Here is an 18,929-nt window from a genome sequence, read left to right on the forward strand (position 1 = left end):
CTAAACTATGAGCCAAAATAAATCTTTCTACCTTATAAATTGATTTTCAAGTATCTCATCATGGTGACAGAACGCCAACTAATACAAATGCCACATCAAAGATCATGTCTCTAAACTGATAAAAAATACATTTTTTTTGAGACAGCATCTGACTCACTATGTTGCCTAGGCTAGTTTAGAACTCATAGGTCAAGCCTTCCTTCCACATCAGCCTCTGAAATACCTGCAATAATTGACTAGTGTCACCATGCTGGCTTGAACAGATAATCAAATGGCAAGTGAGAAAAGAAAATGATATTAGAAAGTTTTGGGTATTTCTTTTTTCTAACAAGAACCAGCCTCTTAATTCTTGTGACCACTTCCTGTTACTCTCACAACTGAAAGAATCCTCTCGGGAGGCCAGCCAAGCACTGGTGTGTCTGGCTGTGGTGGTTTGAATAAGAATGGCCTCCATATGCTCATGAATGTGACTAGTTAGTCACCAGGGAGTAGCGCTATTTAAAAGGATTAAAGGGATTAGGAGGTGTGGCCTTGTTGGAGGAAGTGTGTCACTGGGGGTGGGCTTTGAGGTTTCAGAATCCCATGTGGAGCCCAGACATCTCTGCTTACAGATCAGTATGTGGTTCTCAGGTACTGCCCCAGTGTCTACCTGCACTATGACAGGCTTCCTGTCATGATGATGATGATGGAATAACCCTCTAATACTGTAAGCCAGCCCCCATCTAATGCTTTCTCTGTAAGAGTTGCCTTAGTCTTGGTGTCTCTTTACAGCACTATAACAGTGACCAAGACACATGTTCATCTTACAAGCAAGTTGGTGACTTAGAAGAAAGTCTAGAAAGTAGGCTTATTAAGTTATGCTCCAGGTTTCTTCATTTTTGTTTAAACAATGACCATAGTGGCCACAAGGAAAGACACTTTTCTACCCATGGCCCTTCCCTCATGGGCAGACATAGGGCAGAGAAGAACCATACACTTGGGTCAGAATCTAACAGCAGCTTCTTCAAACACCTGGATCAGGAAATCTCCTCTTCCCTCATGATTTGCTCCAGGAAGTCAAGCTATGTGGTGAGGAGCTAAGGTAGTTCTTTTCTGTGGGGAGTTTGAATGAAAATGGCTCTAATAGGCTCATGCATTTGAATGCTTGATCTGAAGTTGGTGGAACTATTTGGGAAGAATTGGGAGGCATAGGGGTAGACTTTGACGTTTCAAAAACCCATACCACTTCACATTAGATCTCTCTCTGTCTCAGGCCTGTGGATAAGATATAAGTTCTCAGATACTGCTCCAGCACCATGCCTGCCTGTCTGCTGCCATGATTCCCCACCTTGGTGGCCATGGGCTCACCATCTGAAACTGTCAGCCCAAATAAATTCTTTCTTTTATAAAAGTGGCTCTCGACCCCGTGGGTTATGACCCCTTTAGGGGATAAAAGACCCTTTCATGGGGGTCGAATATCAGATATCCTGCATATCAGATATTTCCATTAGGATTCACAATAGTGGCAAAATTAGTTATGAAGTAGCAATGCAATAATGTTATGGTTGGGGAAAGGGGGAGTTACCACAACATGAGGAGCTGTATTAAAGGGTCGCAGCATTAGAAGGTTCTATAAGCTGCCTTGGTCAGGTCATAGTGTTTTTGTCATAGCAATAGAAAAGAAACCAAAATACCTTCCCTTGCAGCTGGAGAGCCATGGTTACAAGTGAAGAGAAGGCACTGAGGTGGGGAGTGTTTGGAACTGACAGGGTAGTGAAGGTAAGGTGGCTTCCTTCAGTCCAGAGTGAAGGAGAGGTGCGTGACGCTTGCCTGGCATTACCAGAAGCTTCAGGTTGACGAAGACTGTCTGGTATTTCCTTGAGAGTTTCTTACTCTCCCACCACAGGTCCGGGTGGTTGTGGTCCACTATGCAAATGCAAATTGCCTGACTCAGGCTGCTGCCAACTCACTCACTCTCCTTTAAAGCAGCCTGGGGCCCAGAGCAGTGAGTGCTCAGGGCAGAAGCCATGGCTCCAGCTTTCCATGTCTCCTGGTTACTGGTCAGCTGGTTGGTGGTAACTACAGCAGAAGGTAAGAGTCTGAGTTTTTACCTACTGTGTGTGGGTTAGATAAATAATACCATACAGGAAAACAAAGGTGGCTTCCATGGTTACATATTTCCATATGTTGGAAATGTTTCTTTGCTACCATCAGCCTGTGTGAATGAAATGAAAGGCTGGGGTGGCTCACCTGAAGACCTGGATCCCAGTCTTAGCGTTACCTCTGTGATTTTAGGGTATACTTGAACATTATATATGATTATGCATTGTTGTGGGGCTGGAGAGGACAACTGAGCTATAAGCAAAAGCCTCTGCACATTAAAAGCACTGCATCAAGGCTACTGTTGTTACTACGGTTATCGGTTATGGAGCTAACAGTGTTTATGTGGAATTATAGCACTGTCTGCTTCCTTCCATTTCCAGCAGCCAGCTCTTCAGGCTGAGTCTTTGTTTATTGCTTTAATGAATCATACCTGATGAGCTGTGTCTTGGCTCTACCAAGGTGAGCAGATTTCCTGAGGCTGACTAATTTCTCCCTTGCTCCCATTCTCCCCTCCCCCAGCACCCCCCCCCCAACCCTGCACTCCTCCCCCTTGCTCTCCACTGAACCTGCAGATGCTCTGAGCATGGACATTGGATTTCAAGTCCCTGCCCAAGGGAAGATATGGAAGATAGGAGAAAGGAATAGGAAGGAGAACCTGGGGGCCCTGCATCTAGCATTTGTTTTCGTAATTGACTTTAAATGCAGACGTAGGTGCTGTTCAGTGAGGAGGGATCCAGTGTTGGACAGAGCCTCTCGCCCACTTACATTCCCTGACCTAGGGAAGCTTTTCAAGGGGTTCAGTGAGACTCCATTCATCTTCCAACATTTTCTCTGCAGTTGTCACACAATGTCTGAGACAGACTGGAGACAGGGAGAGGCATCAGAACTTGTTGCTAGATACCCAGAGATCCCCTAACCCAGCCTCTGCACAGACTACAGCTATCACAGGGCAGCAGTTCCTCAATTCCCAAGATGAGGTTATGGACATCTGCTGAAAAAGAGGCCACCTTCTTTCCAGCTTATGGGGCACATGTAGTCACAGAGCAAATTTGTTGACATCTCTTGTTTTGTTCTCTTGAGGCTTTGAAAATAGCTAAATAGGTTATAACGAGATTCGAGATTTCAATTATTTATATCTAAAACTATCCTTTGAGGGCTGAACACAGTGGTGTGTGCCTCTGATCCTGACACTCAGAGGCAGAAGCCGGAAAGATATCTGCGAGTTCAAGGCCAGCCTAGTCTATGTAGCAAGTTTCAGAATGGAAAGCCAGGGTTACATAGTGAGACAATGTCCCCAGACAAACAAATAAAAATTTCGTCTGAAAGGTGAGATTTGGTCTCTGAGCTTGGCAGCACAGGTTCTAGGTCATCACTCATTTCTGCTTGTCCTCTGGGACTGACTGCCCAGCAGGAAGGCTCACATGTGTCCCTGTGCCCTTCGCCGTCCAAGAGCACCTGCTCCTTTCCTGCCTCACATCTGCTCTCTGCAGTTCTGCTTCGAGTAACAGCAATTAAATGCTACTGTAATATCACACTTACAAGTCTTTCTGGAGGCACTTTATTGTAAAATAGGTTGTTTTTCTCTGACATCTTTGGATTGTCAAAGCAGTCTGTGCCTCACCTGCAGTGTATGTTCCATGCCTGACTGGCAGATCTGTCTGTATCTAATCTCTTTCCAATCCTCAGAGACAGGCGCTATGGTTTTGTCATCACAGCGCTCAATTCAGCATGTAATATGGGATGTGCACACGGTTGACCCGACGTACAGCATCCTGAAGGGGGGACGGGGAGTTTAGCACATTTTCTGGGCTCTAAATTCTTTATCTTTCAAGTGATGAATTTTACAAAAATAGCCAATCGTTCTTGGTGTCCACAAAATGAATTGAGTTACAGTTATTATGAGTCAGTTAACCACGGCATTGGTATTTCTTTGTGGCTGGAGTCTGAATGGGCATGGGAAATCTAAGATTCCAGGTGCTCTGTAAGGAAGAATGGCGTGGGTAGACCCAGGCTTGCTGCTATAAAAATCACTACAGCTCTCTACAAAACAGCTCTTGACTGCCCAGATAAACCACAGAGCACAGGTAATTATAAAAAGATCTTCTCATCATTACCTCTTTTTTTAAAAAATCGAGCTAGTTTGGGGGTATGATACAAATTTCACGTCTAGACTATAATAAGCCCATTTAAGACTGACATCCAAACTTCAAACAATATTTTGGCTTGTATTATATAATACTATAATTTTAAATATAAATTATTATTTAAAACACTCTAAGGCTGGAATTAAATTCTCGCTGAGTACCACAAAAACACCGAGAAGAACAGCCAGTGTCTGCCTAGTCATTCAGAGATACACCAAGTCTTCAAGGATAACACTGCCATCCAGGGAGTGTTCCAGGTGCTGAAGACATCAGCAATGACCAACAGAATCAATAATCCCTCGTCTTCACAGAGTTCCTAGTCTTATAGTTATTATGTACTTTAGTCCTACCCTTACCTTGATACACACAGATCTTATATAAAAGATAAACAGATAAACCTAAGAAGTGAAGCTTGTGCTGCTAAAAATCCTTCTATAACATTCACAACCTTAACAATTAACAATAACAATTGCTAACTTAATAAATGTGTACTATGCAAAGGGTATCTCCCAGAACCGTTAATATCTTATCTTGGATAATTTCATAAGCCCATTGGATAGACCATACTATTCTTACATCTTTCAAATAAGGGAAAAAAAAACCCTCAGGGGTGAGGTGATCTGTCCTTAGTCACAGTATTAGAAGCAGGGACCCTGCCTCTGGAATATCATGCTGCCCTGCCTCTCCAGATGTTTGTTTGATTGTTTGTTTTTGTTTTTGTTTTTTGAGACAGGGTTTCTCTGTGTAGCCCTGGCTGTCCTGGAACTCACTCTATAGACCAGGCTGGCCTTGAACTAAGAAATCTGCCTGCCTCTGCCTCCCAAGTGCTGGGATTAAAGGCGTGAGCCACCACTGCCTGGCAGATGTTTTTTAGTCAACATTCAAATGTGTGACCTACTTTGGTCTTATTAAGTTTTCAGGATGCTTAGCTTTGATGTACAGTGCCCTTGCTGGTGTGTCAGTGTGTGACGTGTGGGAAATACATGTTAATCTTCACACTGTCCTTCATAGGTAAGAACATAGAAACTTATGCTGTTATAGAAATGAAGCTTTCTCTCCATCAGTTTAATTCTTCCACAGGCCCTGGGGGTAGGGCCAGTCTGTAAGATGGTCTGCTGGGCATTTCAGGAATGCTAAGGGCATGGTTCATAAGTTCAATGCTGGTGGGCCAAGACTGCTATGGAAGTTTTCCAAGTTCCAATCCAGCGTCCAGGCAGGGACGATCTCCCTAAGGAGGTCTGACTTGGGCACTACATGAGAGATCCAGGACAAGAGGAACTCTAGGCACCGGGAGCCAAAATTTAAGCCCAGGAATATTAAGGACTTTTGCCAAAGCAGCGTTTTGGGGTAGAGGGGACAGCACTGTTTAACTGTTTGAATGGGTACAAAGCTTGCAGCCCTCTTTAACAAAAGAAGAACCTGAGATGTTTGCAGCCCTCTTTAACAAAAGAACCTGAGATGTTTACAGCCCTCTTTAACAAAAGAAGAACCTGAGATGTTATTAGCAGATTGCCCAAGTTTTCACTCTGAAATGTGGCATTAGGTAAACTTAGAGAGGTAGTAAATCAAGATGGAATTTTCAAGGCAGTTTGAGGAGAAAACAAAGATAATGACTTCAGGAAGTGAGCAGAATGAGGTTAAAGAAGAGATAGGTAGGCGGGGTCAGCTGAGCGAGGGGAAGGAAGAAGCCGTTTAGCATCAATTCACATAGATAGTCTTGACCTTGTCCCATGAGACAGACTGCCAAACCAAGTCCTAGGGCTCCCACACTTTATTTTTACTTTATATGTAGGGGTGTTTTGCCTGCACACCACCTGCATGCCTGGAAGAAGAGTGTGTTAGATCCCCTGGAACCAGATTGGTAGTTGTAAGACACCATGTGTGTACTGGGAATCACACCTGAGTCCTCTGGCTGAGGAGCCAGTGCTCCAGCTCCAGTTCTTACATTCGAGGACACTTGCAGTAGTAACTTGGAAGTAGTAACCCACTGTAATCATCATGTGATTAGCTTGCTGGGGAAATATCAAAACATGTTTATATGGTCTCATCGACTGTCCTGGGTGGGTGATAGAGGGAAGCTGCTTGTGGATTCCCAGAAGAGAGCACGAAGCTAAACACCTCAGCCTGGTAGAAAAGTCTTCTGCATGCTCTAGCACCAACCACTATGGGATTGAGAGGTCAGCTTCAGGGCATCAAGAAACAAGATGAGCCTATGCAGCAGGTGGTGGTCAGGATGTTTATAAAGCGGGATAGTTCACTGGATGGCAGAGCTCAAGGCCTTGCTGAGCCTGACCTAATAGCCAGCTATCAGGATGAGACTTCCCAGCAAGGCTAACTTCTCTCCTAGTGGCTAGATTCTGAGTATATAAAGTTTTCATGTTACAAAAGTTAGGAATTTATCAGAAAGAATCAACACTGTGGGATTTAGTCATCTTCTATAATTTGATGTTTCTCGACCTAATTTCAGTCATATCGTTTCAATATTCAGTAGTCTGGATAGGTGTGGGGAAAATTACCAACCTTATAAAATGATTATCTTATAAGTATGACATTGTATACAACTACATACAGGCCTAACCACACCCATCCTTTTACCTTCTCTTACCATCTCCCACTATCAACTACCAACCCCTCCCAGGTGCTCCCACAAATCTCCATCCCACTTTCAAGTCTCGTTTTGGTTTTGCTTTGTGCTTGTTCTGTCGGATTTAACCAAGGCCAACCAAGTAGACGTGGGTGTGAAGGTCTCCACTAGAGCATAGGTTGGTGGCTCCATCACTGAAGACAGTGACTTCCTCTCCAGCAGTCACTGACCAGGGGAATCAGAGAGTGCTGGGTTCCGTGAGAGATCCTGCCTCAATAAATAAAGTAGAGATCAAGTTATAGAGATGCCCAACATCAATCTCTGGCCTCCACACATGTGTATACATAATCATGCACACACAGGCACACATGTATGTGAACATGCATATACATACTATCTTGGGGGGGGGAAAGAGGGGGGAAGAAGGCTGCTTACCATACTATTACATGGAGGCTGACCTCTCCATCAAAATTCAACTGGCCAAAAAGTCACACATCAGCCACTGTCCTACACCTCCTACTAACATCTCCCACTGTGTCTTCACAGTAATTCTCAAGTGAGAATTTAATTCCTCAGTGACTAGCTGGTGACTGTGTTGAGTGTCTAGCAATAGCCCAATCAGCCACAGCCAGGTGTTCAAAGCTGACATATCTAAGAGTTGTTGGTTTAAAAATGAACTAAGGGGCTGGTGAGATGGCTCAGCGGGTAAGAGCACTGACTGCTCTTCAGAAGGTCCTAAGTTCAAATCCCAGCAACCACATGGTGGCTCACAACCATCCGTAGTGACATATGACACCCTCTTCTGGTGTCTAAAGACAGCTACAATGTACTTACATATAATAAACAAATTCTTTAAAAAAAAAAAAAAAAGGAACTAAGGTCTCTGGCAGCTAGATAATTATATCCAGTGTGGCCAAGAAATTCAAATCAACTGTCCTGGGAGAGGGAGAGGGGTTTTTGATTGGTTGGTTGCTTGCTTTGGTTTGGTTTGGGTTGGGTTTGGGTTTTGGTTTTCAAGTCACCAGAACGCTCAGCTTCCTGGAGGATGTTCATGTTTCCAGCATTCACATCTGTTCAGTCTTCTCTTGTCTAGACTGATATGTTCTAGGCCACAGAACTCTGCACAGCAGAACTTACTTTTGCAAGACCAACTCAATGGCTGATTCAGGCACGGGAACAACTAACCCTTGGCTACATCCAAATTTCTTCTCAAAACCAAGATGTGTGCACTGGTCTTTGGCACTATTTTCTTTATTTTTTATTTTCTCCATAGTAAATAAATTTTGTGTTATTTCAGTGAGTCTGTCTTAGTCAGGGTTTCTATTCCTGTACAAGCAGCATGACCAAGAAGCAAGTTGGGGAGGAAAGGGTTTATTCAGCTTACACTTCCATGTTGCTGTTCATCACCAAAAGAAGTCAGGACTGGGAACTCAAGTAGGTCAGGAAGTAGGAGCTGATGCAGAGGCCATGGAGGGATGTTACTTTCTGGCTTGCTTAGCCCAGAGATGATACCACCCACAATGGGCCCTCCCACCTTGATCACTAATTGAGAAAATGACCCACAGCTGGATCTCAAGGAGGCATTTCCTCACCTGAAGCTCCTTTCTCTGTGATAACTCCAAGTTGACACAAAACCAGCCAGTACAGAGTCTTAAATGATATACAAAACAACAACAACAACAACAACACCCCCCCCCCAAGAAACAAAAAAACCTTAAGTCCTAAAGGTACAGCTTCACCACATTTTATACTGGTACACATATGTGTATGTATATTACCTAATATCCAAATCTACTTAATGAGTACTGAGATCAAAGTGTAGAACATTGCTACAGAGTTCTTGGTTAATTCCTCCATAAAATCACATTTGTGCTGATCCTCATTCTGACTTCTTACCTTAGCTCCACTTTGCTTATTCATGAACACTGTACACCTTTTTGTGTTTAATTTCCATTGTTTATTGTAGCTTGGATTCATCTGGGTGTCTAGGGCCTGGCTGGTTTTGCTTTTCATTCTGGGGACTGTTTCATTGTATGAAGTATATGGTTTATTTAGCTATCCTCCTATTGATGGGGGCATTTGGATTGTTTAGGTTACTGTAACCTATTTAGTCTTCTAGTGTCTTTGATAAATATGTATTTATTTCTTTTGGACCAGTTCCCCAGATAAATATGTGGATCGTTAGCTGTGTCCATGCATCATCTCCTTGAGTCACTGCAGTTCAGTCATGCTTTAAAATGTCTCTGTTTGATTCTTATCTCTCTCCAAGCCTCACCCGGAGGGATCTAACTGTCTTTTGTTTCTGCTGCTAGGCCCATTTCCTGACCTACATTTTCATTTCCACAGGACAAGATGTAGTCACCCCTCCTGGCGGCTCACAAAATAACGCAAAGCCTACAGACTGCCAGATCTTCACACTCACTCCTCCGCCCACCACAAGGAATCTGGTAACAAGGGCCCAGCCCATCCCAAGGACACCCACGTTTTCTTTTCCACCAAGGGGGCCGGGCTTCTCCCCGAGGTTCCCTTTCTTCCTTCCAAACAACCGCCGCTTCCAGTTCTGGCCATTCTACAGGCCGCGAGGTAGACTGATCCCTTGGCGACTCATCCTTAGAAGACAGCAGCAGAGCGGAAGCTCATCTGAGGAGAGCAGGGAGAACTGAGAAGCGCAGACTTGTTGAAGCAAAAGAATCGGCGCCTCTGGAAAGGGTGATGAAACTGTTTCGCTCTCCAATCTAAAATCCCTGCGTTGGAAGATTAAGTACCCTCAATGACAGTGACGAGATTTTTTTTCTCTTTCTTTCTTTTTTTTAATCAACAACAAGGAGTTTGGATTACACATTTTTGCTTACAAAATCTGGCCGTAACGGCACCAGTCTTATTCCACAGGATATTAGTGCAAATAAAGTCTTTTAGTGGGCGGTTCTAATAATTTTTTATCCGTACTTGGACACCAGCAGTATTAATTAACCTCCACTTCCAAATTAGAGTGAAGGACATTTTAATGAGACCGTTATGAGCCAAATGCATCCATTAATAACACTCTTTTCGTACTCAACGGGAATCTTAGAGAGCAGATGGATCTACAAAGAGCTTTAAAAGAAACTATAAAGATTAAAGCAAAAAGCCATCTAGAGAAAATGGTTCTAGGTAATGCTCTAATTTTACGGGGAACTGCCCAACTCAAAATATTTTACCTGTCATATCCTAACTTACTTTTAATATTACTATTTGCTCATATTAATTAGACAACTGTGTCATTGTTTCTCCTGTGATTGTCACATAGACACATACTTCTCTTCAAACTTTCAACATGGCTCCAATCAAAAACTGGGCTTTAAAATTACCTGGACATTAGTTGACTGCATCTCAAGATGAGGGCCTTGTGCTCTCAGGGGAGTAAGAGACAAGGCCTTGTCCATGTGGCCTCTCTAACAAACCCTGCCTCTCGCTTGTGCCACTCACTTTGCAATGATGTGGGAGTTCTGTGCATGAGGCCAGTGACTCCTACTTGTTCTCAAGAATTATGTGCAAATGCTGCTGCTGTCGTTGCTGTGACATAGGAAGAAAGAAAACTCAGAAAAACACAAATGCGTGAGAACTCTGGGAATGGACATCCAGGAAAAGAAGACAGATGGTCATGCTGGCATGCTTCTTTCCCATGTCAAATGGAAAAGGAAAAAACTTAAGCCATGGTAGCCAGTAGTGTAAGAAGGGATACTTCCTTCAAATTTAGAGGCTTAAGTTAAAGCCTATTTTAATCCTGAAAATATATTTTGAAATGAACTTCACACATTCTGTGTTTGTTTGGTGGGGAGGAAAAACAAACCAGAAAAAGACAAACACGAAGAAAGATTTGGATTTTAATCTCATGTCTCTCCCTGGCTCTTCACAGCACACCTATGTGCTTGGCAGTCTCGAAGAACCTCGCTGTCTCAAAACAACCCTAAGTTTGATTGGGGCATTTCCCTTCCAAATATTAGAACTTTTGCTATTAAAAAAAAAATTAACCAGCCTGGTCTACAGAGTGAGTTCCAGGACAGCCAGGGCTATACAGAGAAACCCTGACTCGAAAAAACAAAAAACAAAAAAAAATTAAGGGCTGGAGAGATGGCTCAGCGGTTGAGAGCACTGACTGCTCTTCCAGAGGTTCTGAATTCAAATCCCAGCAACCACATGGTGGTTCACAACCATCTGTAATGGAATCTGATGCACTCTTCTGTTGTGTGTCTGAAGATAGGAACAGTGTATTCATCATATGTATAAAATAAAGAAATAAAATCTTTTTTTAAAAAAATTAATAGTTCTGGGCATAGAAGGTAGTGGAGAGAACCGGCTACCAGTGATCTTCTGACCTCCACACTGACACCGAGACACCTGTGCCTCCCCTCTCCAAGGACACCTCTCACACACAATAATAAATGTAAATACAAGTTTACAATTAAAGTCTAACCCCTTACAAGACCCTGTTAGGTAGTGTGTAAACCTCAGATTACATAGTAACAATGGATGGCAGGTTTGGTGTATCAATCACTGTGTTTGTTGCTGAAAGCTGGCTAATTCTTCCAGGTTTGACAGAATCTTCTTTAGGTAAAGTGAGATAACACTGTCCCGCTCCCTGTAATGGGTAAAGATGCCTCTATGCTAGGCAGCACACACTTGCACTCAAAACTTTGAGCTCTTATGACTTAAACACATTTCTACCATTCTTCTGGCTTCATGAATTTTGCTTCTAAAATATGGTGACTCCAGACAAGTATGTTGCGTTGGAGTGTCTCCAGCCACCAATGCCTTCCAGGGATCTAGCTTCTCCAGGGCATTAAGATGCGCATTCTTTTTAACATGAAGCTGGTTTGGGAGCAAAGGGGTCTTTCAGGAGGATATGATCATTCTTTCATGTATTTTTGGCTTTGAGGTGTGAATAACCAGGTAAGTCTACAGTTCTAATTATGTCCCATACAGATAAGCTCAATTTACTCCTACAATAAACTCAGAGGGTTTGAGGATGTGCTCAAAATTAGCATCTTCAAAAATGCTGACCCCATGAAAGGAGAAGGTTAAAGCAAATGAACGAACATGTCGTGCCAGATAATGTAGTGTGGGATCCTGAGATGGGAAGGCTGGCAGTGAGGGCTGGGGGTTGGAGGGTGGCCATAAATGATCTGGCAAACTTAGAATATGAACAATATATTTAGTAATGCTGTCATACCAGTTAAGTTTCTGAATTTGCAATTCTGGAAGAGAATATCATGTTCTCAGAGAAGAGATTCTGGGGCATTTGATGGAGAATGAGAGCCTAATTTCAAGAATTCAATCTCAGATCATTCAAGGGGAAAAAAAAATGAACTTGATAGATGCACAATAGGTAGGTAGGTAGGTGGTTAAGCGGGTAGATAATGTTTTTACAATCGATACGCCTGAAAGTAAAGGCCATATGAAATTCTTGCTGTTCTATATTGTGACATCATTTCAAAATGATAATTTAGAAGCATTCTTTTTGTTTTGGTTTGGTTTTTGTTTTTGTTTTTTTTTTTTTTATTTTTGCTTTTCGAGACAAGGTTTCTCTGTGTGTAGCAGCTTTGGCTGTCCTGGAACTCACTCTTAGATCAGGCTGGTCTCCAACTCACAGAAATCTAATGCCAGTTAAATCTTTTTCATGTGTTTGTTTGTTTTAAGATTTATTTATTTCATGTATGTGCGTACACTGTGGCAGTCTTCAGACACACCAGAAGAGGGCATCGGATTCCATTACAGATGGTTGTGAGCCACCATGTGGTTTCTGGGAATTGAACTCAGGACCTCTGGAAGAGCAGTCAGTGCTCTTAACGGCTGGGCCTAGAAGCATTCTTAAAGACAACACAGAGAGGCTGGGTCGATGGCTCAGCAGTTAAGCATACATAGCAGTGACCTGAATTTGCTTCCTAGCACCCTCGTCAGGCTGCTCACAACCACCTGTAACTTCACTTCCAGGGTATCTGATGTCCTTTTCCAGACCTCAAAGGCTCCAGCATTCGAGTGTGCACACACACACACAAGAACACATATATACACATAATTAAAAAATTTAAAAATCTTTTTAAAAACACACACATAGAAGTTACTCTTATATTTATCCTTGCCTTAAAGAGAAGTGAAAAAATAAAACCTCACCCCCACAGACCTCACTGCCAGCCTCTTAATGATTCTCACATTAGCTGTAAGGGTTCTGAGCATCTAGACCAATGGTTCTCAACCTTCCTAACACTGCAACCCTTCAGCGTAGCCCTTGTGTTGTGGTGACCCCCCAACCATAATTGTTTCTAAGTAATTTTGCTACTGTTGTGAATCATAATATAAATATCTGAAATGCAGAATATCTAATATGTGACCCACATATCAGATATTTGACCCTAAAGAGGTCAGCTCAGGACCTTTGGAAAATTCCACCAGGCCCCAGAACATGAAGGCCCCTTCCCTCCTGGAAGAGAGAGGTCATGGAGCACATAGGCACCCCTCCCCTCTGGAAGGGAGGGGCTGATTACATTCCTCAGAAAAACTGCAGGACAGACTGACTGTTGGCTGCCTGCAGATATGGGAAGCCCCTACTACCTCATTCCCTTAACACCAACCAGTTTAGAGGGTACACTGTTCCACCAATCATGTTGTGCCTAGTTGCTGATGCTCTATTCTGCCCCTAAAAACTGTATAAAAACTCGCAGAATAGGCAGCCGGAGGTCCTTGCCTTTCCTTCAGGTGCAGGACAGCCCCAGCGCACTGGAACAATAAATTCCTCTTGCTTTTGCATCGATCCCTGGCTCCCCGTGGTTCACATAGGGAGTCCTCAGTAGTTAAAGCTCCTCAGAGTCTTACAACCCCCAAGTGGGTCATGACCCACAGGTTGAGAACACATAGTCTAGATTGCCTGAAGTGAGACATGGTGAGCATTTATGTCAGAGAAGCTACTTTTTAATTGGGGGAAGGGGAGGTTTGCCTGGAATGGAAGCACAGTTCTCAAAGGGAAAAGTAGGGAGTGAGAGATCATATTCACCCATAACCACCAATAGCAGCTAGGCCCCTGGGTTGCATTTGAGCTTCCACTGTTGGTGATGAATACTAGACGTGGAAAAATATCTTTAAGACTTTAGAACCTCTGACCGTAACAGAGCTGCTTGTGGGCCAAGAGGCCAAAGATGACACAGATTGGGGGAAGGGGGCAGGAACTACTTTCATCTCCACACAGAAATCATTCTTGCTTGCACCCTTCCCAGTCAAAATACAGCAACATTTACACCTGGGAAACTGCTCAGCCTCACACTGGACACTGGCTTCATCACAAAGAGGAAATCCACCTCAGTAGGGAGGAAGAAAAATGTTGTAGGCTGCAAGTGGCCAACAAGAGATGGGCATCTAGGCTTGAGGAAGGATGTGTGTGGTCTGAGACTGTCTGCTACTAAATAACTGGTTTGTGACACACTGAAGCCACACACACACACACACACACACAAGATCGAGAGAGAGAGAGAGAGAGAGAGAGAGAGAGAGAGAGAGAGAGACAGAGAGAGAGAGGAATCCAACTCAGGCTGTCAGGCAGGCTTGTGGCAGGCCCTTACCTTTTGAGTCATCTGATGACCACCTCAGCTACTTCCTCTGGAAGGGCAATTAATCTTAACCACTGAGCCATCTCACCAACCCATCAATGGAGTTTTCTTTTTTTTAAACTACTACAATATAAAGGAAGTCAGTGTATGCACACTAATTATAGTGGTAGCTTTTGTTTATCAAATAAGCATTTGAATATTACATTGACCAGCAGTTAGCAATAATAGACTAAATAGAATTCCCCTAGCATAGTCTTAGTGTGCACCAATACCATCTCCCTTCCCTGACAGGTGTGGTGGCACACGTCTTTTATCCAAGTTCTTGGGAGGTAGAGGCAGGCACTCTTGTGAGTCCAGATCAGTTGCCTCTGGATAACAACTTCAGGCCAGCCAGAGCTACATAGTGAGTCTTTGCCTCAAAAAGAATGGAAGGAAGGAAGGAAGGAAGGATGGAAGGAAGGAAGGAAGGAAGGAAGGAAGGAGAGAGAGAGAGAGAGAGAGAGAGAGAGAGAGAGAGAGAGAGAGAGAGAGAGAGAGAGAGAGAGGAGAGAAAGATGCCTTCCCCTACTAAGGCAGATTTGAACTACAATGGTGGTGGTAGAGTTTTGCTTGTTCTCTCTCTCTCTCTCTCTCTCTCTCTCTCTGTTATTGTTGTTGTTTGTTTTAAGACAGGGTCTCACTATGTAGCCTTGGAGGGCCTGGCATGAGATTTGTAGACCAGGCTGGCTGGGAATGCAGAACTCCTCTAGTTCTGCCCCTTGGCGTTTGCCACTGCATCCACCTCAACTACATTTCTCATAGTTTTAAATCTAACTCTATACTTCATACACCTGACGAGCTGAAAGCCCCATGAACAGAGACACATGGGTCAAGCAGAAAGTGCCTCCCTCACTTTCAACACTGGAATATTAGGGTACATGTAGATTAAGTTGCAGCAATTAAATGATGTGACTATAAAGGGTGACCATCACACACACTCTGGAAGATCCCTCAGAGGTAATTCCAGCGGCCCATAGACCATCTCCACACTTCCTTCCTGTCCCTCCCATACCTCCTTCCTGTCCCTCCCACACCTCCTCCCTGTCCCTCCAACACTGTATTCTCTTCCTGTTTCACAGCACTCCACACTGTCACTGCTGTTGCTCTGCAGACCACGCCCACTTCCTCCTCAGGGCCTGCTCTCTAGCTGGACTCTCTAAGGCTCTAAGATGTGCCCACACTCCTTGCTTTGAAAGCTTCCATTCATAGAGTGCCACTGGATAGTTCCCTGACCCAAACTGAGATGGGCAAGCACAGGCTAACTTCCACTCCTTGTATGTGTTCTGTTACTCCTATGAGCAAGTGTTATTTCAATCATTCATTCATTCATACAAACACACACACATTCAGGCATCTATAGTCTTGTTATTTAAGGGGAACTTTGTCAGTCTTGTTCATTCTTTTCTCCTTAAAGCTTTGAACAACTCCCGGACACAATAAGAATGCAGTCAATTATGTTTTTAAACAAATGAATCTAAAGATTCATTTGACATCGAACCCTATTAGAGTTTTCATCAATTTATATATTATCTGGCCACGTCTCAAGTCTTCACTCAGAAAACAAAGAACATCTGTTGAGAGAAAGGGAAGACACACACATTCCTTCCAAATAAAATAGTTAGGGATTGCTGGCAAGTGCTTTCAACCCTTCAGGAGACTTAAAAGGAACCTTTCTCCGTTTCAGTGCAGATTCAATTTCCCCTTCCGTGTTTTTAGAGGAGAAGCTGGAATGGTAGCTAGAGACAGAGAAGCCCATGTCTAATAAGCACACAACTTTAAAGTTTCTCAGGCTTATCCTAGCAACATTAATCACTTTTTAATAATGGGGTGGGATGGGGACTGGAGAGATGGCTTGTTGTTCTTACAGAGGACTTGGGTTCAATTTCCAGCACCGTGTGGTGACAAACAACTGTCTATAGCTCCAGTCTCAAGGGATCTAACGCCCTCTTCTGGGCTCTGTGGGCCCCAGGTGTGAATACGGCACACATACACACGTGCAGGCACAGCACCCATATACAAAAACTAAAAGTAAGTATTTCTTAAAACTCTGAGTCTAATCCTCTTTGCAAAACCCCTCTGCAAGGCCAGGTCAAGACATATGTCTACATGTGAGGAGTGTGGCTTAGTGCCAGAGTCCTCCCTGAAGAATCAGGACATTCAAGAGCCAGTGCACAAGAGACAGTCGTTCCCTGTATAGTCTACACATAATGAACATTTTAACTTCGGAAATGCCTTTTGCACTTTCCTTCACTCAAAGGACCGAACACTCTTCTGCTTGGGACAGGAGTAGCTGTCAGGAACAGCCATAGAAATATGTTTTAACCATGGTTTAAAACCCTCCAGTCTCCATATTACAGACACTTCCCTCTTTTTCCACCCCACACCCCCATGCAGGTGTCATCAGTGTCTTGTTTTTCCAGACTTTTGTTTTAGGACATGGAAAAAAACTTCTGCTGTGCATTTTTTAAAATTGAGACTCTTGGTGGACAGGTGACAGCTGTATTTGCTAACTGCCTTCAAAGTTGAGGCTACATTGTACAAACTAACAGTCCAGGGAGAGAGCCATGGTCAGCGTGGATTCTCTTTCCAGTGTCCATTCACTATAAGGACCAACTTACATTCTACCTCTGCTTCCATGTCTCCAGTCAGGTCTGAAGATGTTCACAGCCTGGTAAGACTGGTACTCTCACATGGTCTGCTCAGCATCCCTGTCACTCTGCCTTCAGGCACCCCCCCTTTCCCCCTCCCACCCCACCCCCCAGCTTCATTTTGGGAAGGAATTGACTTTCCTAACCGTGCCAACCCTTCATCTTGTACTCAGAACTCTTGAGCCTGGATGAAGTGTGCTCTCAGTCCTTGCCAGGGAGCACCCCTGCACTGGTGGGTCTTTCTGATGCCATTACAGTATCCCCTGGACCATCCCATGACTCAGGTGGTTAACTTCACCTTACCACACTGTGCCCTGAGAAAAATCAAAAGCATCAACATACTGAAAAGAGTTCTGCAGAGATAGCCCAGTGAGTTAGGTTCCTAGTACCTCTAACTCCAACTGAAGAGGTTCTGATGCCACTCATGTCCACGGGCACACACACACATACACATGTACATACCCACACACAGACTCACACACGTGTACATACACACGTGATTAAATATAATTCAAAATAGAAACTGACCATTTTTTCTGATGCATGGACAAAAGGGAACAGACACTAACTTGTATAAAACTCATCACAAATTGTAACTTTCCCCCTTGGGGTGGATATGGCTTCTGTGAGTAGAACTTTGCTGCCACCTCCTGGAATATGCTTTGGCAGAATACAGCTGTCCAGGACAGAGCCAGCTGCAGTAATTAACTCTTCTTCAGTAACTTCTGCCCAGTCCTGCAGCAGTGACATTATCTCTTCAGTGCAGCAGTGACATCATCTCTTCAGTGCAGCAGTGACATCATCTCTTCAGTGCAGCAGTGACATCATCTCTTCAGTGCAGCAGTGACATCATCCTTCAGTGCAGCAGTGACATCATCCTTCAGTCCAGAAGTGCTTATTTTCATCCTATTTTCTGCCCAAGACCCAAGAGAGGAATTGGGCTCTGTCCTTTCTTTCTTCTGACTAGACTGCATTTCTCTGTATTAATATTTGACCCATAACAATATGATGTAATCATATTATATACAAATATTACCTGCATTTGACATTTCCCTTTATTTTTAGGGGTAGAAAAAAATATCTACAGAGAAAACTCTCCAATATTCAAGACCAAATATGCTTTGATCTCTGTTTTCAAAGCCTTTTATATATTTAACTCATAAGAATTTAGATAGCCACTGAACATACAAAAACAGATTTTAAAGATGTAAAAATACTGCTAACATGAGGAATAGCCAAGAAAGTGTAAATCAAAGAGTTCAGATAAACTGAAATAAAATTTACTAACATATAATAAATTATAATGTACTACAAATTTTATAATTATAAATTATATAATAAAGAAAATATATTAATCTTAGCTAAGGACTGGAGAGCTTGTTCAGTGGTAAGGAGCACTGACTGCTCTCCTAGACCTGGTTTTGGTTACCAGCAGCTACACGCCAGCTCACCACATAAAATTAAGGTAACAAAAACATTAATATGTAATGTAAGAAAAAAATATCTACTTACCTAGATTCTTTTTGAAGTAAAATTTGGCAGAATTACTCAAAACTAAAATGAAGCATACTTTTTTTTTTTTTTGGACATGGTAAGACCATGTCATGTAGGCTGACCTTGAACTCACAGAACTCTCCTGTAAACCTTTTTAGCTTCAAATACTGACTTCTGGAGCCCACCATGACTGTTCCTCCAACATCTACCCTCGCCTTCACCACACTGTAAAGGCTATGCAGTTCTGCAGATATGTTGCTACTAACACAACCCACTCAGCATAATCCCATTTCCCTTTATTTCTGATAATTAAGGGAATAGAATTTAGCAGAAAATCAGTACAGTAGCCATTGACTGAAAC

General features: G+C 43.2%; 1 protein-coding gene across 1 annotated transcript; it reads left to right on the forward strand.

The window, feature by feature from the left end:
- Positions 1–1,984: 1,984 nt before the first annotated feature.
- Positions 1,985–9,829, forward strand: Odaph (odontogenesis associated phosphoprotein). Its single transcript, NM_001177577.1, has 2 exons — positions 1,985–2,070; positions 9,157–9,829. Exons 1-2 carry the CDS (start codon positions 2,007–2,009, stop codon positions 9,471–9,473), a joined length of 381 nt encoding a protein of 126 aa, NP_001171048.1. The 5' UTR covers positions 1,985–2,006; the 3' UTR covers positions 9,474–9,829.
- The last annotated feature ends 9,100 nt before the right edge of the window (positions 9,830–18,929 follow it).

The sequence above is a fragment of the Mus musculus genome, chromosome 5, assembly GCF_000001635.26.
Source record: "Mus musculus strain C57BL/6J chromosome 5, GRCm38.p6 C57BL/6J".
NCBI lineage: Eukaryota > Metazoa > Chordata > Mammalia > Rodentia > Muridae > Mus > Mus musculus.